The sequence below is a fragment of the Neurospora tetrasperma genome, assembly GCF_000213175.1.
Source record: "Neurospora tetrasperma FGSC 2508 unplaced genomic scaffold NEUTE1scaffold_2, whole genome shotgun sequence".
NCBI lineage: Eukaryota > Fungi > Ascomycota > Sordariomycetes > Sordariales > Sordariaceae > Neurospora > Neurospora tetrasperma.
In genome coordinates, this window is record NW_009799100.1 from 1,882,551 (window position 1) to 1,902,883 (window position 20,333).

Sequence of the window (20,333 nt, forward strand, 5' to 3'; positions counted from 1 at the left end):
AAAACTATTAAATAATAATATTAGTAAAATAATAATCGAGTCTATTGTCTAGTCTAGTAAGTAATATAATTATACCTTTTTAAATTAATAATTTACGATGATTATTAAATTTAATATTATACCTCTATTAAGGATTCTAATTAGGGGATAATTAAAGAAATTAATAGCGAAGTAGAGATTAGAACCTTCCGGCGCATCGCGGACCTCTCTACGTATTTAGCACTTTATTTTAGCTACTGTATAAGAATCGTAGTAAATAAAATCGGGGCCCTTTAAATATACTCTATACTCTTTATCCGTTAATTAGGCTAAAGTTTCTAATTCCGGGTAATTAAAGCGAAGGTACTAACATAAAGTATTACCCTCTTGAGGCTTCCTAGTAATTTTATTAGTAAATTAGCAAGATTATATATAAAAAGAAGATTATTTAGTACGTATTTTGAGGGGTATATATTTTAATATAAATTAAATGAATTTTAGAGAGAAATAGTGAATATAGTTATTATTTAAGCAGAAGCAAAGGTACCCTAAATTAAATAATTGATCCTAGTATAGTCCTTTTTCCAATAATCTTTTTAAATATACTAAATTATATACTATTCTAGGTATAAATATAATATTATTAAATTTAAAATTAATAAGGAATCCCTCGTTATTACTTAGTACTAAGTAAACCGAACCGTATCCTTCGATTATAATAAATTTATTTCCCGCCTAAATATAGTCTCTCTCTTTCGTAAGTTTGAAACTTTTAAACCAATTAACTTTATTAAAAATATAGATTATTGTACTTAAATTAAGAATTATTAAGTCCCTTAATAGGTACTTTAATTTATTTTTATAGAATTTTAGTACTAAGAAACTCGCTTCGTAGTATATATTACCAACCCGCCGGCCGTTGAATTAAAAGTTATTAATATGATTTTAGTAGGATTTATTAATCTTCTTAGTAATATTATTTTTTAAAATTTTTTAGATTTTATTTATAAATTTAGGGTCTTTTTAATAATTCTTATTAATTCGTTTGCGTATATACTAATCTTTTCTAAAGTTTTCCGGTTGGCTCGCCAGAATAATATATTAATAATATTTAAATTTATAATTTATATATTTATAAGTAGGGTAAGCCTTCTTCGATTATTTATTACAATTATAACAATTTTAATAATTACCGGCTAATTTTTTACTTCTATTATTCTAAAGGTTACTAGAGGCGTTCCTACTAAATTCAGTATATATAGTTGCCGTTCTGAATATACTATCCTTATAAACTTAGGAGCGACCCTTATTTAATAAAAATATTTTAAAGACTGCCTACTTGAATTTCCAGGCTATATTTATAAAAGTATAAAGTTTATTATTTTTAATTTAGTAATATACTATAGCCTAAATAATAAATAAGGAACCGGGGAACTTATTTATTACATAGAGAAAGTTTTAATACTAATTTTCAGGGTTAATATATTCGTCGACGTTATAGTATTAACTAATAGTTATAACCCCTTCCTATTCTTTAAACTAAATAGTCTAACTCTTTAGGGTATGGGTAAAATAGACCTTCTCTTAATATTTAGCATAGGCGTTATCTCGGGCTTTAACCGAGTTATAATTAATTGATGCGCGGAATTTATTATATTAAACGGTAATAGTCTCAGTTTTTAGGAAGTAAATTAAATAAAGCTTTTTAATAATATATTTTTCTATTTAATCCTTTTTTTCGTAGTAGTAATCGGCTAAAGCCGCTTTATAATTACGGAAGTCAGACTTAAATATAAAATTTAGGCGCTTAATAATAAAGGAGACCTTTATAGGCGGACCGGGGGGAGTTAAAACTTAAGTAAATATTAGGGTCCGGGCCAGGACTATAGTCGACCGGTATTACAGGGCGAAAGGGCACCGTTAAGGGTAAGGTAGGATATGTGTTATTATACGAGGGAGGAGAAGGGAAGTGTGTGTGGAGGGCTGGCTATATGGGCGAGAGCCCAGTCTGGGCCAGTCCGTGCTCGTATATACACGTGGGACTGCACGTGACCAGAGCCGTTAATAGCTCTAGACTAGAGGCGTGCAGTATAACCACATTACAGGCTAACCTTATAATAACCGGGTAGTTTAAGATAGCTAAGTATTAATTGCCGGGGGGCCATCGTCTACCTCCGTAGTATTGAAGATCTATTATTAAATTTAACTATCCTTAGGGGGTTCTTGAAAGTTAGTAACTAATAGTTTAATAAGAGTAGTAGGCTAGGGGATTCGCTTCTCGAGATCCGGGTTAATAAAAGACTAGAACTCCTTATTAAAAGCTTTATCTTTAAATCCCTTTTCCTAGAGATACTAATCTTCGGATTTATTAAGGATAACCTTACTAGCAATCTTAAAATCGATAGAGGTAGATATTATTACATTATATTGTATTACTTTATTTACTTTGGTAGGTAATTGTTGTACCATATTTGCCCGGATTACTTCAACTGGTAATTATTGTGTATAAGATTCTTAATTATAAAATACAGGTATAAATAGGGGTATTAATTTAGTAGAGGGTATAGACTGTGTATTGTGTAGAGCTCTGTTTTTTAGGAAAATCCCTCATATAGAAAATCTAGTATCGAGGTAATGCTAGCGTGGCCCGCTTACGTAAGGTCTGGGCTGGCCACCCTGGTCACCTCTCTTATCTGACACATCTCTACCTGACCCACTTCATGCTGATAGGGACAGGGGTATGAAACGGGATGTTCGCGGAGTTAAGCCCAGGATGATCGAGTGCCGTACACTACAATACCCGAGCGGACCGGGAGCGGCCGCGGCACCGCATCCGCACACATCGGCTCTCATCCGCACCAACTATCACACTTTTGGCCTACATTTGAAGTTGTGGACCTGTGCAATAACCTTGGCGATTTGTAATTGCGGGCTATGGTTCAGAGATATAAGATGGCTCCTTCGGCCGGATGGTTGGAGCGGGCTTCACTACGATAGACAGACAAACTTCGACATCAACGATCCAATTCTCTTCCAACGACCCATCACCAAGATCAACCGTCCAGCATAATGTCGGGCATCAACTTTGGTTTTGATACGGAGGGCCTCGAGGTGGTACGCCATCTTCGAGACCAAGTGTCCGGACGCACATGCAGGTTCAACCCAGCTGGCTCTTGCTAGAGCTTAATTGCTAACACTACGTTCCTCACATTTAGTCCTTATCACCGGCCCGAGTGAGGGAGGCCTCGGCGCGGAGACAGCCATCTCGCTTGCCCATGCCAACCCAGCACTGCTCATCCTCGTCGGACGCTCCCTCAGCAAGATCCAGCCCACCATTGACGCCATCCACGCCGTCAACCCATCCATCGCCGTCAAGTTCATCGCTGCCGATCTTAGCTCGCTGAACAGCGTACGTGAAGCAGCTCGCAAAATCGTCGACGACGCATCCATCACCCACATAGATGTCCTCATCAACAACGCTGCCGTCATGGCTTGCCCTTACGAACTCACCGTTGACGGTTTCGAGATGCAATTTGCCACGGCCCACCTCGGCCACTTTGTGCTGACGAAGCACATCTTACCCAAGCTCAGAGCATCAGCCGGTGCGGGCAAGCCCCAGACCCGCATCATCAACGTTTCCTCCCTGGGAAACACCCTCGGCGGCATCCGCTGGGACGACCCCAGCTACACCAAGCGTCCGGAGGAGTACAAACCCTGGGACGCCTACGGGCAGGCTAAGACGGCCAACGTGCTCTTCACTGTCGCGCTCAACAAACGGCTACTCGCCAAGACGGGTATCAGGTCGTATGCCCTGCACCCTGGCGGCATCTATACCCCCTTGCTCCGGCACATGAACGATGAGTTGATGGAGGAGATTACGCAGAGGGTGATGAAGGGAGAGATGCAGTTGAAGACGGTGCAGCAGGGTTGTGCGACTACGCTGAGGGCGGCGCTGGATCCGGAGCTGGAGAAGGAGGGGGAGGACGGCGTGTTTTTGAGTGATTGTCAGTTTACCAAGGACCCGGAGCTTGTGGCGCCTCGGGCGCTTGATGAGGAGGATGCGGAACGGCTTTGGGGGTTGAGTGAGGAGTTGGTTGGGGAGAAGTTTGAGCTTTGAGCTGGGGAGGTAATGCAGTGGGAAATGAGAACAAGGTGGGCTTATATCGTGGGTGGTTGAATAGTTGATGGAGTGGAACATGACCATAGACAGTTGAATGCAATACACCCATCTCTTCTTCTTGAATTTGGGGACCTTTACCCACGTGCAGATTGTCTATGCAGAAGTCGTAGTGATGAAACATGTTTTCACCTGTGACAGATCAACATTAATTAATGTCCGAATACCTCCCACCACTATCGTTCAACATTTGCACAAACTCATCACCGGACTATCGACGCACTCAAGACACAAAGCTAGATTCAAGGGGTTCGCTCGCTTGTTATTGACCACGAAGCTGTAGGGGGTTGTCACTCAGACGCCTTGCAATGTCAACTTACTTATGAACGATATGAGTGTTTCCTCCGCAAATATCTCCACTCGTTAATCTCAAGGGGATGGGGGAGTTGATGGGAAAGGAAAGTAGTGTGATACCCAATCAAAGAGGCCCGCAGTCTCTATGGAGAACTGATCGTAGCCGCATAGGACTGCTACATGGGTGGCTCCGTGAATGGGATGTGTAAGTCACTAACAGAAATGGCCGTAATCCTCACCAAAACTGTTACTGGCTATGCACACCCCCCGTCCGGAGCCAGCTCCCGGGTACCAGAGTGTCACGTCCTTGGCATGTCGATCAGGTTCCATATATCACTGAGCTTATTTTTTGTTAGTTTGCCCACCTTTGTCCGTGTGAAACATAGATCTTCGCTGGATGGACTGAACGATTCGCAAAACCTCTTGACGTCCCTGTAGATTGATAGGTTTCATCGCATTGATAGGGATCAATGTCTAAAACAAACGGCCACCGCTTGCTCCTTGGCAACATGGGTTCAGGAGGTGGCTCAACGAAGTGAACGACATAGCATACAGCCTTACACTACAATCGCCAAACCCACGCAACTCAAGCCACTCCGCCAGGTCAATAGTTCAACGATACTGATGTTGAGCCACAGCATCTTCTGCTCTTGCGGTCAGAGTATCAGTCGGCATCTCATCATCACCTCCCCGGATGATGAATGGATGGATGGAGACACTATCCAACCCACATCTCCTGTTCCATTACCCTTGGAGGACGAACAGAAGGAGACAGGTGGTGTGGAAAAAGGTCCGGACACTCGCTGGGTCTGGTTTGGAATAAGCGCGTCCGGACTTTGTTTTTCCACACCACCCTGGGAGAATGATGATCTTGACTTCAAGTCCACCGAGAAGAACAACTACATAAGCCCGTCCTTTCCCTCCCGTTTCCAAGCTTAGGTCGTCATCAACACAAGCTTCTCATTCATCACACTCATTACCAACTCAACAGCCACTAACTTACTTACTTATTAACATAACCATTTTAAACACCCAACCAACCAAACACCACCACCATCCAAAATGAAGACCACCACCTCTTTCTTCGCCTACCTCCTCGCCGCCTCGGCCTCCACCGTCTTTGCGGCCGCCATTCCCCGCTCCAACAGTTTCTCGCCCGTCCAGCAGGCCAAGGCTGCTCTCGATGACGTCTCTGGCAACGTTCCCGTCGCGGGCCACTATGTGCAGCAGGTGAAGGACATCGTTCCTCCGGTTGATGGGGCTTCTGAGGTTCCCACTTCCGCTCACGCCGCCGCCGCCCCCGCTGACGCTGCCGCCCCTGCTGCCGAGGACGATTTCGCTGCTCCCTTTGCCGACTTTGCCGACGCTGCCCCTGGCGTCCCCGCTGCTAGTGTCCCCGCTGGCGCCGCCACCCCTGCTAATGCCGCCGCCGCTCCGGCCGAGGCCGCCGACAAGGTCAACGATGGCGAGAAGGCCGCGCCCGAGGCGCCCTCCGCGCCTTCCGCCCCTTCCATCCCCACCATCCCTACCACGGCTGAGGTCGCCGGCAAGGTCGACGATGCCGCCAAGGCCGTCACGCCCGAGGGTGCCTCTGTCCCCTCCGTTCCCGCTGAAGCCGCCGGCAAGATCGTTGATGACGCCAAGGCCGCTGTGCCTCAGGGTTCCTCCGTCCCTGCCGCCGCCTCCGGTCCCGTTGAGGCCGCCGGCAAGATCATTGATGACGCCAAGGCCGTCATCCCCGAGGGTGGTTCCGTCCCTACCGCCGACTCCGTCGGTGAAGCCGCCGGCAAGATCGTTGATGACGCCAAGGCCGCCGTGCCCCAGGGTTCCGCTGTTCCTGCCGCCGTCTCCGCCCCCGCTGAGGCCGCCGGCAAGATCATTGATGACGCCAAGGCCACCGTGCCCGAGGGTTCCTCTGTCCCTTCTGTCCCTTCCGTCCCTTCCCTGGTTGACGCCGCCGCCGAAAAGGTCAACGATAGCGCCAAGAACATCGCGCGCGGTCTTGCCGGTCTCCCCTCCCTCAACGACGCTCCTCTCGGGGGCGATGTCGTCAACCAGGTCGGCAAGATCGTCGATAACACCGCTGGAAAGATTGCGCGCCGTCTTGCCAACCTCCCCACCATCAACGGCGCTCCTGTCGGGGGCGATGTCGTCAAACAGGTCGAGAAGATCGTCAATGACGCCACTAAGAAGATTGCGCGCGATCCTGCCGGCCTTCCCTCCATCAACGGCGCTCCTCTTGGGGGTGATCTCGTCAACTCTGTCGGCGGGCTCCTCGATAGCGTCAAGGGCGGCGTGCCCGTCCTCAACTCCCTCGGCGGCGGTCACCGCGTTTAAATAAGTGGGTGTGAAGAAACGGATTCATGATTGCAGGAATGTAGTTGAATGAGGAGTTGGGAACCAGAAAATTGGTGAGGTGGTGGAGGATTTAATGACATGGGGGATGAGAGTGCACGCGAGGATACCCGGTACCTACCTAGTCATATCCCGATAATAGTTATTTTTAATGGACATTTGAACCTTTCAACATTTCGTCTGCTCTTCGAATCTCTGGATAGTGATGCTCGCAACAGGCGAAGATGAATTGACACGTGTGAATGGTGTCTGGTTGGTGTGTCAAGGAATCTCCTAGAGGTAAGTACAGATTCTGATGGTTGCCTGGGGCAGCTGCCGAGATAAAAAAAAAAAAAAAAAAGTCTGTGATAGATGGGGGTTAGGGTTGGACACCGCCAGTTCCCCTGACATCTCACCCTTCTCTGGACCTTGACAGCTTCCTTCTGAGGCGGTGATCTGCAGACGCCTTTCTGTACCTTTGGCAGCCGCTGCTGTCAGATTCAGGTGGTTCCGGCAGGCAAACAAAGTGGAATGTTCCGCATCAAATGCTACTCACTGTGAGCAGGCGGGCAAGAAGCGGTAAGTTCCGATGAACCTATCCGACAAGTCACGTATTTCCTGTTCCCACCTTCCCATCACATAAATGCCCTCAAACATCATCATCTTCACCACTTCTACACACCTCCCGCCCGTGGCGCTACACACTGCGTTACCGTTGCACACTTCTTACCTGTCGTTCCATTCCCGGGTTTCCTGCAAATTGTCATACTCTGACAGGCCGACGGCGCCAGCAATCCCTATAAACAGTGCTTCCTAACGGTGTACCCGGACACTTGTACTGAGAGCCGTCCGACTGCGCACCGTCGCCAACGACCCCGAGTCGCCAGATGTAAATCAGCTTCAGACTTGACATGTTGCCCGGTATTCAGTCGTCAGTACTGGCCATTCCCTGGTTACCTGCAGTCCCCAAATCGGCCAAATTACCTCTGACTCTCTGAGGTAGGAGTTCCAGGCCCGGGCCCTGTTCCAGTGGGCCTCCTTTTGCTCTTTGACCTCCCGTCATCGCTTACCGTGGGGATCGCCGTGGAGATTTGGGGAAAAGGTCCCAACCCCAAAGGGTGGACGACAACAACAAGCGAGGTGTACACATCCTGGAAAAGGAATGCCACGCCCGTCCAAAAGAGCAAGCATTCACTGGTCGGCAGTCACATCTCATTCCCCAATGGCCGTGAATGGAATCGCTGTAAAAGTCCTCATTTCATCGGCCGCTCTGGGGTTAGCGGCGCAATGTCCAACACCCCCTGTTTATTGGTCGCAAAAGAGGTGTTCCTGGCATGAACCCGTTACAATGGGACATCACCCACCGATGCCACCTCAAGCCCAGCAGCCCACCCAGTGCCGAGATGAGGCGCCCAGGGACCCCAAAGCGGTAGACTCGCTGATTGGTCACACCCCCTGAGTCTATCGCGACCTGCAGGTAGCTTGTCTTCCCCTTCCACACAGCTTCCTGTTGCTGGCCCGCCCCGGGGAGATACCTTGAGTGAAAAACGCCAGGACATGGGGCACGACATGGACTACGACATGCTCGGCTCCTCGTCAACCCATCCCAATCCCATCCCATTCCCCCCGTCTGGGGTTTAAGCCTGGCCTTTCCCCCCCTCGTGCACCAAACCCCGGGACAAGCCTTCTCTCCTCTCTTTCTGTCGCCCTCTCCATCTTTCTTCCCTCCACGGACCTTGGTTGGAGCCTCACACTCGTTGACCTTGGCCCCTCCGAAGCTCGACACGCCTCGGCTTCTGATGTCCCTCAAATCTTCTTACGATCGTTCCGACCCGACCTATTACGATTTTATGTCCTATGAACACCCGCTTAAATTTTGAATAGAGAAAGTGTCAGGGCTGGATATCAGTTGAACGACAGCCGACCTTGTATCAGAGTTCATATCCTGACGTGCTGAGCTCCACGACCATTGGATATTGAGGACACAACCAACCCCTACCGCCAACATGAAGCTCTCCACATTCCAGACCGCCCTTGGCGCGGCCTCATTATTCTTCAGTGCTCAACCTGTCTCTGCCGGTCATGGGGGTCATCGCCATCTCCATGAACGTCCCACGAGGAGACAAAGTCGTGTTGAGGACACCATTGAGAGCTTCGAGATGCCTCAGCTGCAAAAGAGAAAAAGCCAATGCTCATTGCCCGACCACCCCGACCTTGTCTATGTCCCGGGAGGCATGAACAATGGTTTCGCCATGAGCCCCGATGAGCCATGCGAAGACGGAAAATGGTGCCCGTATGCGTGTGTTCCTGGAAAGGTTATGGCACAATGGGAACCAAACTCGACCTACGTCTATCCCCAGTCAATGGTGAGTTGATACATATCTCAACATTATGAGATTCGGAGCGCTGATGCATAATCAAGAACGGCGGTCTATATTGCAACAAAGGAACGCCTGAGAAGGCCTTCGACGACAAGCCATACTGCGTGGATGGAACCGGTGCTGTTCAGGTAGTTAACAAGGCTGGAAAGGTTGTGTCCTTTTGCCAAACTGTCTTGCCTGGTAACGAAGCCATGATTATTCCCACCGACATCCAGGGTCAGTCCAAGATCGCTGTGCCTGGACCCTCTTATTGGGACTCAACCGCTGCGCAGTAAGCATACCCACAGATGATGGTGCTTGTGACTCTTGAAGCTGACTGTCTCAGTTACTATATCAACGCGCCTGGCGTCTCTTCTGCCGAGGGTTGCATTTGGGGCAGCCCAGGCAAGCCCATCGGAAACTGGAGTCCCTATGTTGCTGGAGCAAACACCGTTTCCGCGGGCGAGACATATCTGAAGATTGCCTGGAATCCCATTTACATGGACTGCGACTGGAAGAAGACGAAGCCTAGCTTTGGCGTCAAGATTGAGTGTCCCGCTGGAGGTTGCAATGGTTTGCCGTGCTCCATCGATCCCTCCAAGCACGGTGTTGGGGGCTTGGAAAGCCCAGTTTCCACCAAGGGTGTCGGCGGTGCTCAGTTCTGCGTTGTCACTGTTCCCAAAGGGCAGACTGCCAACATTGTAGTGTTCAACATCGATGGTTCCAGCGATGATGAGCCCAAGACCTCGACCACCAGAAAGCCTGACCCTCCCAAGACTACCTCAACCAAAGAGGCGCCCCCGCCGCCCAAGACTACCAGCACCATGGAGACGCCCACTACCACATCAACTCTTCCTCCCACCACTTCTTCTTCTTCTTCGGTTCGCATATCATCAGCTCCAGTATCCTCTGTAACCAGCACGGAAGAGTCTTCTGTTTTGTCCTCTGAGACACCATCGGCCTCGAAGCCCGCGCTCTGGGGTGGTGTCTTCAAGGAGACCGGCACCGATTCCACGCCTACCAGCGAAGCCTCCGAGACAACGGAAGCACCGGTACTGACGGAAACCGAAAAGCCCGCACCTGTCTCAACCACATCGAAGAAGAACGACGGTGCAGCTCAAGAAGGTGGCGCTGCCATTGCAGGTTTGGTTGTCGCCATTGTCGCAGCTGCAACTCTTCTTTAAACTGCTGTCTCCACGCGGTTTTCGAAACTTAGTCCCTGGTGTTTGCCAGGAGGCTGATTTTTGCTTTCTTTGTATCAGACGTTGAAATACCTTCTTCACCATATTCCGCGGTCGATACACGAGGTACATCCGGTCGAATTGTACCTGACTTTTGCTTCGTTTCTTCGCTTTTCGGAAAACGGCGACGAATAGCAATGACCTGACATGATATACTTCTCCAAAACGACCACATCCGCCCAGTCAGCAAAAAGCCCACTCGTCAAAACCTGGAACCCGACAAAAAAAAACCACATACTCTTTGAAAACACACCCCATACATACGCTTAGTACCTAGTGTCTATTGTTATTTCTGCAGCCCCATCGGCGCGCTAAAGGCTGCTGCCATCTTGCGCCCTTCTTCCCTGCACCAGTCGTTCTTGCTGCTGCAAGCGACATATTTTATTATTCGACGACTTGATTTCGGTCTTGATGTTTGTTACGAGGATATCTTTTTTTTTTCTGTTCGGCGATATACCCCCATTAAAGCTATTGGTTATTCTGGTCTGCGCGTTGGGTGCGGCGATTTTTTTGGCGATATCTTCTTCTTCTTGGATATGTTTTTCTTTCTTTGAAAAAAATGACCCTTGAGTGTTGTTTGTCATCAACACGTGAGGAGGAAATTGGATGCGGCTGGAAAGTGTGAGGTGGGAGGCCACGGTTTGATTATATGATGGATGTCGAAACGTGATAAAGGGAGAAGGAAGAGTACATGAAAAGTGATGAGGTTCCGTGGCCGAAGGCATTTGGGAAAGTCTGGTAGACCAAGGGTTTCGATTTCCGATGTGCTCGGGAGGACTGGGTTGGGCATTGGATATTATTCGAGATGTGACGCTGAATGAAAGAGCAGACGATGTTCGTGACGACGAAATATTTAAATCCCAAATCTTGACAAAAATCATACACCAGATGGTGATAATGGCGGTTTACTGAAGATTGGAGCTTGGATTGAAACGAAAGAGCGATGCCGAAGATGACGACGAGGTGACTGTTCTCGCCTGGATTCGGAGCTTGGGAGGGGGGGGAAAAGGTTAACATTAAAGAAAAAGGAGAGGGAGGAGAGTAGTATGGACACGAAGAAAAGGCACTGCAAGAAAGAAATCTTCAACCGACACCACTTGAAACATTTATAACACAAGGCGGGTATGACTTGGTGACTTGTCCTTGGCGGGTACTGTCATACACGTTCGTACTAGTCGACAAGGTTGTCTGCTCCTCGCTCCACGTTGGCTCTGGGCCCCTTCATCAAGTAATTGATACGAGCTCACACTAAAAATAACAATCGTCTTCGTATCAATTCACATTTCCACAATGTCCAGACCTTTCAATCTGAGCCAAAGCCGACTTGTCATTCATGGTTATGGATAGTGTCGAGTTGAAAAACATCATATTACATATGTATGGCCTATGAAAGTCCATGGGACAAATGTGATGCTTCAACCTTACTGATACGGTCTAGCGTCATGTCGGCTTTTCTATAGCAGGATTGCAAAGGAAGAAGCAAAAGAGAAATGATAGAGCAATAATCGTCCCTCCCTATTCATGTTAAAGGACCTTCCCTCTTACACCCCATCATCAACCCATTTTCACCCACCCCGGTACATCTTCAAATTCACCAGGTGGCTCGTTCGTCTCACCCGCATCCGCCGCCGCCAGCTCATCCTCGTAGTCCTCCTTGAACCGGTCCATGATACTCTCATACGGGCACGGCCAACCGGCCGCCACCGCGTTTCCGCCCTTGCGCTTGGCGCCCTCGACCGCGAACTTCTTTTGTTGGCGAGCAATGAACCCATTAAGTAGGCCCGCGTAGACCAAGCCCGCGACGATCGACTCCATGCTGTCGAGATCCGGTTGCTTGTTTCCAAAGATCAGGCCCTCCGACGGCATCAGCCGCTTCGGCTGTCCGCCTGGGGGAGGGGCGAGAGTGAGAGCGGAGGAGCCAGCGGCAACGGGGACGTAGCCCTCGAGGAGCTTCTGAACATAGGTGGCGGTGACCACAAGGTCGGCGAGGGAGAGGGCGGGGGCGCGGTTGGTCATCATGTTAGGATCGTTTCCGGTGGCGCCTTCCCATGTAAGCAGGAACGTCTTGCGCGTAAAGGAGCGCCAGACGAGCGGTTTGAGACGGTAGAGAAGAGTGAGGTAGAGGCCACGGTCCCAGAGCCAGTCTCTGCTGGCGTTGAGGGCCTGATGGAAGGCGACGAAATTGCCGGTCCGTATGGCGGCGCAAATTGGTATGAAGATGTCGCCGAAGCCGGCGGCCTCGGGCCGCGAGAGAAGCATCTGTGAGGGAAAACGTCCCAAGAGAAGGTTCGAGGGAACCCAATAGATCAGAATCTGTCGGCGATGCTTGAGGAATTGCGGATGGCATTGCCGGTAGGCCTCTTCAAAGCACCAGTGGGCACGCATGTAATGGCCGTGGTCGAAGTTGAAGCGGCCAAGATAGTAGAGAAAGGTTACGCGTTGTGATGCCGGGTATAGGGAGAGTGCTGGTCCGCTTGTAGAGAGGTTGGTGAACATTTGGACGGCGAGTCTTGACTTGTCGCACTGCAGGAGGGTATGTTCATGAGTATTTCTTTCTGGAATCGTCTTACAAGAAGGACGAGCAATGGGACGACTTACAGCAAACAGCAATTTCAGTGTCAAGTTTGCAAACAGATATACGGCAATCTTCTTCCCCTTTGGAGGCGACCAGCGAGTACTTGATCGATCTGTGAGACACGATGTAAAGATCTTTTGAATGATATCTGCGGCAAGCTCGACGATCGATTTCTTCTCGCCAGCTTCATCGCCAGTCATATCGCCCTGAATCTGGGCCATAAGATGAGGTTCCTTTGTAATGCTCATCACCAACTTGGAGAGCGCCTCTGAGAGAGACATGCTGGTTTGTAGAAGCATGATGCCATATGTTGGATTAGCAAGTGCATTTGCACATGATATGAGCAGGTCGCTGAGCCGGCCATAAAGTTTGACGATGTCGTTGAAGTCTACATCGCGCCAGTACTTCAAATACTCCTCCATGAACGAATTGAAGCCAGGCCACGCCGAGCCTCGTCCTTCTGGAACGTCATCTTCTTCTGGCAGATGCTTCTCAACAAGCTTCTCGATATTGTCAGAATTAGGGGGACAAGTTGACCTCAGTTGTTGCCCAAGCTCATAATAATGTGCGGCAACATTCGGCTCGACGAGCAGCCAGTTGCGGAGCTCGTCACCATTTTGAGTTTGTACGAACCCGCGGATGCTGGTCAGAAATTCCGCGATGAGGCTCATAGCTGTGGTATTTTTCTAGATGACGCGCTCGTGACCGGTCGGGTTGTCTTTCAACCCAGCTTCCTCCTCCAAGGTCGTGGCCCGGCCGCGCCAGGGCACACACCAAGAGCGAAAGTCAGTGTGATCTTGTAGAAGGATGAATGGCGGGGTGCGTCGTAATGTATTGTCGTAACCTGATATGTTGATACTTGAGTCGCGGAAAAGCTAGCGCTGAAGTAACAATGCCGAATGATGCAATAAATAACTTGTTGTAGTTCTTGCTCGATGTTTGATTTGCTGAAGACAAAGGTGCAGACCGTTTCGGTGAAGCTGCGCGATCTCAAAGGTGAAGTTAAGGTGAGTGTGTTTGCACTGTGCTGCATTGATTTCAATGCGCGTTCGTCTTCTGACCAAACGCTGAAACCCTAACCCGAAAGCTATAACTGTGAATACCCTGGGATCTTTGTTGCACGAGTTCATTGAATTTGTTCACCTTTATGCTCAGTTGTGGATTTACATCATCACCCAGATCATCAAGCTCACAACATGGCACTGCAGTTTCCTTACTTCTTCAAATATATTCTGTCGCTTTTACCCAACAAGATGCAGCTGTAACTATGTGCAGACTGGCCCTGCTTCTGGCAGCGCATCATACCATTTGTACATGAAAGAAAGCCCAACCAACTCCAAAGCTTTGCAAATCTTCATCCTTATACAAGAATTCATCAAATACCCATCCGCAACTCCACAATGTTCCCGTTTAGACCGACTCGATCCTCTGGACGACCATCGCAGTGGCCGCACCTCCACCATTGCAAATAGCAGCTACACCGTACTGGCCAGGCTGGAGCTGATGAAGCAAGGTAACGAGAATGCGGGATCCAGAGCTACCCAAGGGGTGGCCAAGGGCAATGGCGCCACCAAGAGGATTCACCACAGCGCCTTCGAGACCCAGAATCTTCTCGTTGGCCTTGATGACCGCGGCGAAGGCCTCGTTAAACTCCCAAATGGCAACCTGGTCCTTGCTAATGCCGGCACGCTTAAGGGCAAGCTCAACCGCTTTAGAGGGCGCAATAGGGAAGTCGATGGGGTCCATAGCGGCATCAGCTGAACTGACAATACGGGCAAGGACCCTTGAGCCCTTGCCGAACTCTTGCGCGAGCGACTTGTTGCCGAGAACCAAAGCACTGGCGCCATCGTTGAGGGTAGAGGCGTTGGCAGCCGTCACGGTACCGGTGCCATCACGGACGAAGGCAGGCTTGAGGGTAGAAACCTTGTCCAGCTTGATGTCGTTGTAGCCTTCATCCACCTCGATGATCTTGTCACCCTTCTTTCCCGGAACGGTGACCGGGACAACTTCCTCAGCAAACTTCCCGGAAGCCCAAGCCTCCTGGGCGCGCTTGTACGACTGGATGGCATACTCGTCCTGCTGTTCGCGAGAGATCTGGAACTTTTTGGCAGTGTTCTCGGCGCAGTTGCCCATGTGGAACTCGTTGTAGACGTCGGTCAGCCCATCCTTGATAATGCCATCCTCCATCTTAATGTGACCGAAGGGGGGCATGCCGCTAGCGCGTGGAACGTAGTACGGCGCCCTTGTCATGTTCTCCATACCACCAGCGACCTGGGCCTCCGCTAGGCCAAGCTGGATGTTTTGCGCCGCGAACACAACCGCTTTGAGACCGGAAGCGCACACCTTGTTGATGGTGATGGCCTCTACGTTGGGGGAAAGGCCAGCAAAGATAGCGGCCTGGCGCGCAGGTGCCTGGCCAACAGACCCCTGGAGGACGTTGCCCATGTAGACATCGGTGATCTTCTCAACGGGGATACCCGACCTCTTGACGGCCTCCTTGATGACAACGGCACCGAGCTTGGGAGCAGGAACGGTGGTGTAAGAGCCATTGAACTGGCAGATGTTAGCACAAGCGCTGTGTTGTGGAAATGGCTGTTTTTACGGAGCGCTTTACCTTGGCCGTTGGTGTCCTCACACCACTGAGAATGTAGGCATCCTGAATCTGCTGACGGAGAGCAGACTGGGTGGAAAAAAGACGAGCGCAAGCGACACGGGAAGTGCGCGAAGCCGAGCCAGCGGCTGTCCTGGCGTGGCTAAGAACCATTTTGAGTGTCGGAAGCTGGTAACGATGAGTTACAGGACGTAGGGGCGGTACTGCACAGCGCAGATGTCGGAGGGGAATCTGGCGAGAAGGAAGAAAGGAAGATGGCCGAACGGGGAATGAACAACAGCACAGCAACAGGAGAGGCAACACAAAAACAGGAGCAGGAAATAATTGGGAGTAGGGACAGAATCACAGGGAAGACTTTCTTCTATTGTTGAGGAATGATTAATAAAACTACTAGCTGGGGAGGCGATAACTGGTCTCTTCCTCTCCTTCCCGCTTTCTTTTCCTCGGAACTTGTCAGATGCCATGATGGCACCTGTCGGCTTGTGACGGTATATGTGTGGAGAGGATTCACACAAAAGCGATGCTTCACCCCGCCAATTGAGCGCCAAACAGTGGCCGCCACCGTGGTTCCTCCGCGGGGACCCCAACGGGCGCAAGGGACACAGAAGCTTGGTATCCGGGGTTTCCCGTGGAGCCTGCCGCTGACAGACAGGGGAAGCTCCTCATCCACTAGTGTACAACCGAAGAATGCCCTGCTTGGGTCATGAGCCCATGAGTGCCGTACCCACGGGCGGATGGAGAAACATCAGATGGAGCTAGAGTTGAAGCCGTAGCGGAGGGGAAACGGATCGATTCGGGGGTGGACGCTCTCCAAACAGTTCATTCACTCTTTTCCGTAGCCTCCTGTTGCCAGCGCCGACATCATAGCTGTACCGGATACTGCCCGCATAAAATCAGGGATCAAAAGGCCAGGGCACTGCACGCTCAAAAGTCGTTTCGCATCACTTATGATCTATCCCAGTCGCGCTTGTCCCTGCAATTGCCATCCCGCGCGCGTCTTTGGATATTGGGCAGAAGCGAACCACTTTACACGCAGGAACAAAAGCCGAGCTTCGCAACGCGACTTGAGATGTTGCGTTGGTTCCAAGCAACGATCCTATTGCGGCGTTGAAGTGTTTTCGGGCAGCTGCCGGGGGATGCCACAGGAGACAGCTTGATCAAATCACTGATTCAACCCGAACAATTGGCTGTCATGCCACAATTTCTGATGTTTTCTTGGGATTCATTTGTCAGTGCGATTTAGACGTTTGGCTGGACAACCATTTGGCGGTGGCGTGATAGAAGGTGTGTGACTGTGGTCCCAGTCCATCAGCTGGCCGTCACCTCGCGCACGAGCCACCAGTCGCTTCATACCCAAGTGTAATTGGCTGAGAATCAGAAAAGTGCTATTTACCTAACAATCCGGCGGCAATTGCCAACCGGGGCAGTCACTGTTCATTGCCCCCTGCCCTCGGCGCGCGTTCTCCTAGCTTCTTTGTGACGCCCCCTCCGGGCAATCAGTTGGGTATGATAAGATAGCGGTCGTTAATGCGCGTTCACTTGTTGGCTCTGCTGGTTTCCGTCATTCATCTCCGCCCCTACAAAACAGTTCGTTGATTGTCTCTTCGCTATTCCAACCACGAAACCCATCTCGACTTTGGACAAAAGTATCACATCGATCCTACGTACTCCATCAACCTTGTAGCTTTCTCTCCTGGGCCGACTTCATCCCCCATCACCAAAGCCAAAATGTCAACCGCTGCCCGCCGCCGGCTCATGCGAGACTTCAAGGTGCGAGACATCATGAGCCACCCCGTTGGGTTCACACCGCTTGATGATTTGGCCGCCATGAGCACAATATACTCACCATGTTCCTCGACAGCGCATGCAAACCGATCCTCCCGCTGGTGTTTCCGCCTCTCCCGTACCCGACAATGTTATGACATGGTAAGGAGAACGGTCTTTGCTGCGGTGTCGTTATGGGCGGTCGACCCCCGGCACGGCAATGACTGACATGAGTCTCCATATAGGAACGCCGTGATCATCGGACCCGCCGATACGCCCTTCGAAGATGGCACCTTCCGCCTGGTGATGCACTTTGAGGAGCAGTATCCCAATAAGCCTCCTTCGGTCAAGTTCATCAGCGAGATGTTCCACCCTAATGTTTACGCCACTGGCGAACTCTGTCTCGATATCCTCCAGAACCGCTGGAGTCCTACGTACGACGTCGCGGCTGTTCTTACCAGTATTCAGAGGTACGACTGCATAATATCTTGTTGACGTTCATTTTGCGTTGTGTTATTATGCTGACCAAACTGTCTTGACTAGTCTGCTCAATGACCCGAACACAGGATCGCCTGCAAACGTCGAAGCCTCCAACCTATACAAGGACAACCGCAAAGAATACCACAAGAGGGTCCGGGAAACTGTTGAGAAGAGCTGGGAGGATTGAATAGTGACGACACTCATCATCTCGGGGCCCTCGATGGCAAAAAGCCAATGATTGATCTGGGTGCTGCAAGTCGGTGTTAATATTGCTCACTGGGCTGTTCGATACAGATCTCTTGGCTATATCAACAGTCAGTTGTCGACCGACGACGAGTTGCGAGATGATCCACATTCGAGGATACCCGGCGGTTTGGCCTTTTAGGGCGTGAGGGTGGAACGGATGTCGTGATATTACATTGCATTTGGGAGGCGTCGTTCTTTCGGGGCGTTTTTGTTGTATTTCAAATATCCGCATCTCTCGCCTATTGATGGCTGAGAGTCAGCCTGCTTGTCTGCAATGGAGAAAGCGGGAGTGCTTGGTTTTTCTCACTCTTTAGGGCGGTTGTCGGGTTTGGAGTTTAGGCGCTCGTATCATACCAACACAAGCATATCTGGCGGGGGCAGTCCCTGGATACCTCAACTCACCCCAAAAAGCCCTAGATAGCGTTCTTTTCCTTTGTCTTAGAGATGAAGAGATGGCATAGTGTCTTTTATTGCAAAAAGCTCACCATGTTATGTCGGCCGGCTTAGATGTACGAGTTTCCAGAGAGTCTTGCATTTCTCAGCTTTTCTCTGTTTCTTTGACAAAAGTGTACATGACCCTGCTTGGTGCCTTACATCCACATGATTTATATCATCTATACCTAAGGCTGAGAGTCAAGTCTAGCGTGCACATTTCGAATTGCGGCGTTGCTTGATACATGCTCACGTTAACAGGCATTCCTTAAATGCAAGGGTCCCTGCGAGAGTGAAAGACAGGCTGACTACCTCCATCGTAAATACTTGGGAAGCTCGTTTTCCAGGCTTGTGCAGAAAACGCAGGGTTAAAGAGCTGTCAGATGCTTTTGGCCGTCAGAGAGCATACAGTGTACGTGAATTCCGAACACTTTTAACCCTGCAACCTGGAAACAAGGTTCTCAAGTCTTTACGGTACGTCCTGGTCCGACTTACCTAGGTAGCTCTACAAGGCCCTCTTGGAATACTTCTCATATCTTGCATAGGTACGATTTCATGTTGTTAGGACTGACGCTTTGCGTATGATCTGCATGAGGGGTGAGGTTGTCATATATTGTGGGTAGCTGAACTTGGCTAGGTACCTCTACAGCGGCAGCCTCTTGAAAGCTCGAATTGACGACGTAGAGAGGTATCTTGAAAATTGATTTCAAGGCACCCAAAAGAGCAAAGAAATGGCCATAGGCAACTTGAACAGCAGGAAAGGGGGCGGGCATCTCCAAGAATACTGGCTTGTATGCTTGTGCCACTTGGGTCTGCTAGAAACGTGCGATCAAATTACCTCTAGGGAATGGGTTTCAGATTGGGGTTTTCCATATGTACACTAGAGGTAGGTACCCTCAGGCTGAGCCTCCCCCAATCCTGTTTGAAGCTTTGAAATATTTCTACAATTGATGAAGATATCTCCTCCATGGCACCCGAGAGTATTGGCCGAACGGGCATTCAATCTTCAGGCAGGTACTTACACTCGGAGGTAGAGGCAGAGGTAGGTAGGTAAGTGGAAGTAAAGGTACTGGTCTCGCAGTCCGCCTCGCAGCACCAGCCGCCCCGAGTGCCGTCCCGCCCCGGTTGTTAGGTAAAGGGACAGGGGCAGCAGGCACAACCGAGGGGAGTCGTCCACTGGCGACGACTGGCAGCGGTTCGCTTTCAGGACCCCTCCCGCCCTTGGCTGCGCACCGTTCAGACTGCGTCTCAGGCTGCGACTCTGCACTGACCGACAAGACCCCACTATCTTCATCGCGTTTCGACATTTGTTCGGTTTCTTCTAGACCCTTGAATGGATTGCCTTGGGTACCGACCACACGTGTGATGAGTACCCCTTCCTGCCCTTCCATCTCGACGAGAACATACGGCGGCGGCGACAGTAGCTGCGGTTACCCCTTTCAGCCCCTTTTTGCACATTCTGCACACGTTCGCCTTTTCGCCTAGCCCTCAAGGTTTGCTTTGCTTTGCTCTGCATAGGTAGCTTTTAAGGTTTGCTGTCTTCTTCCATCGCTGCGGCCCAAAGGGGTTCAGTTACCTAACGAAACGCCAACGTGCCTCGGCGGGCGAGTAGTGTGTCACATTGAAGCCCACCTTCACCTTTTGCCTTTCTTCACACCGCACCCGCAGCCGCGAACCGCACCGCAACTGCACCACACCACAACCACCGCTCACGACGGACCGCGGAGGAGGGAAACGACGACGAGAACACGCGCCTAACCGGAACTCGTCACCTTTTGTGATATCCGGATCCAACTCGGAGAGACACCTGGACCCCGACTGACCGAGACCCTGCTTCTCT

General features: G+C 50.2%; 7 protein-coding genes across 7 annotated transcripts; 4 read left to right on the forward strand and 3 right to left on the reverse strand.

The window, feature by feature from the left end:
- Window positions 1-3,048: 3,048 nt before the first annotated feature.
- On the forward strand, window positions 3,049-4,096 carry NEUTE1DRAFT_99184 (uncharacterized protein; the record flags this gene model as incomplete). The annotated part of the gene is made up of 2 exons (XM_009850983.1): window positions 3,049-3,055; window positions 3,195-4,096. 2 exons carry the CDS (start codon window positions 3,049-3,051, stop codon window positions 4,094-4,096), a joined length of 909 nt encoding a protein of 302 aa, XP_009849285.1.
- A 1,416-nt stretch (window positions 4,097-5,512) lies between these two features.
- NEUTE1DRAFT_78616 (uncharacterized protein) lies at window positions 5,513-6,787 on the forward strand (the record flags this gene model as incomplete). The annotated part of the gene is made up of 1 exon (XM_009850984.1): window positions 5,513-6,787. The coding sequence occupies one exon, from the start codon at window positions 5,513-5,515 to the stop codon at window positions 6,785-6,787; it is 1,275 nt and encodes a 424-aa protein (XP_009849286.1).
- Window positions 6,788-8,790: 2,003 nt separating this feature from the next.
- On the forward strand, window positions 8,791-10,474 carry NEUTE1DRAFT_120886 (uncharacterized protein; the record flags this gene model as incomplete). The annotated part of the gene is made up of 3 exons (XM_009850985.1): window positions 8,791-9,150; window positions 9,207-9,436; window positions 9,491-10,474. 3 exons carry the CDS (start codon window positions 8,791-8,793, stop codon window positions 10,326-10,328), a joined length of 1,428 nt encoding a protein of 475 aa, XP_009849287.1.
- Window positions 10,475-11,782: 1,308 nt separating this feature from the next.
- On the reverse strand, window positions 11,783-13,631 carry NEUTE1DRAFT_120887 (uncharacterized protein; the record flags this gene model as incomplete). The annotated part of the gene is made up of 2 exons (XM_009850986.1): window positions 11,783-12,850; window positions 13,064-13,631. The coding sequence occupies 2 exons, from the start codon at window positions 13,629-13,631 to the stop codon at window positions 11,940-11,942; spliced, it is 1,479 nt and encodes a 492-aa protein (XP_009849288.1).
- A 526-nt stretch (window positions 13,632-14,157) lies between these two features.
- Window positions 14,158-15,724, reverse strand: NEUTE1DRAFT_78625 (acetyl-CoA acetyltransferase; the record flags this gene model as incomplete). Its single annotated transcript, XM_009850987.1, has 2 exons — window positions 14,158-15,513; window positions 15,575-15,724. 2 exons carry the CDS (start codon window positions 15,722-15,724, stop codon window positions 14,371-14,373), a joined length of 1,293 nt encoding a protein of 430 aa, XP_009849289.1.
- Window positions 15,725-17,140: 1,416 nt separating this feature from the next.
- On the forward strand, window positions 17,141-18,560 carry NEUTE1DRAFT_59944 (mus-8; the record flags this gene model as incomplete). Its single annotated transcript, XM_009850988.1, has 4 exons — window positions 17,141-17,341; window positions 17,433-17,497; window positions 17,581-17,805; window positions 17,879-18,560. 4 exons carry the CDS (start codon window positions 17,300-17,302, stop codon window positions 18,000-18,002), a joined length of 456 nt encoding a protein of 151 aa, XP_009849290.1.
- Window positions 18,561-19,023: 463 nt separating this feature from the next.
- Window positions 19,024-19,884, reverse strand: NEUTE1DRAFT_108564 (uncharacterized protein; the record flags this gene model as incomplete). Its single annotated transcript, XM_009850989.1, has 2 exons — window positions 19,024-19,305; window positions 19,516-19,884. 2 exons carry the CDS (start codon window positions 19,882-19,884, stop codon window positions 19,024-19,026), a joined length of 651 nt encoding a protein of 216 aa, XP_009849291.1.
- Between the last annotated feature and the right edge of the window lie 449 nt (window positions 19,885-20,333).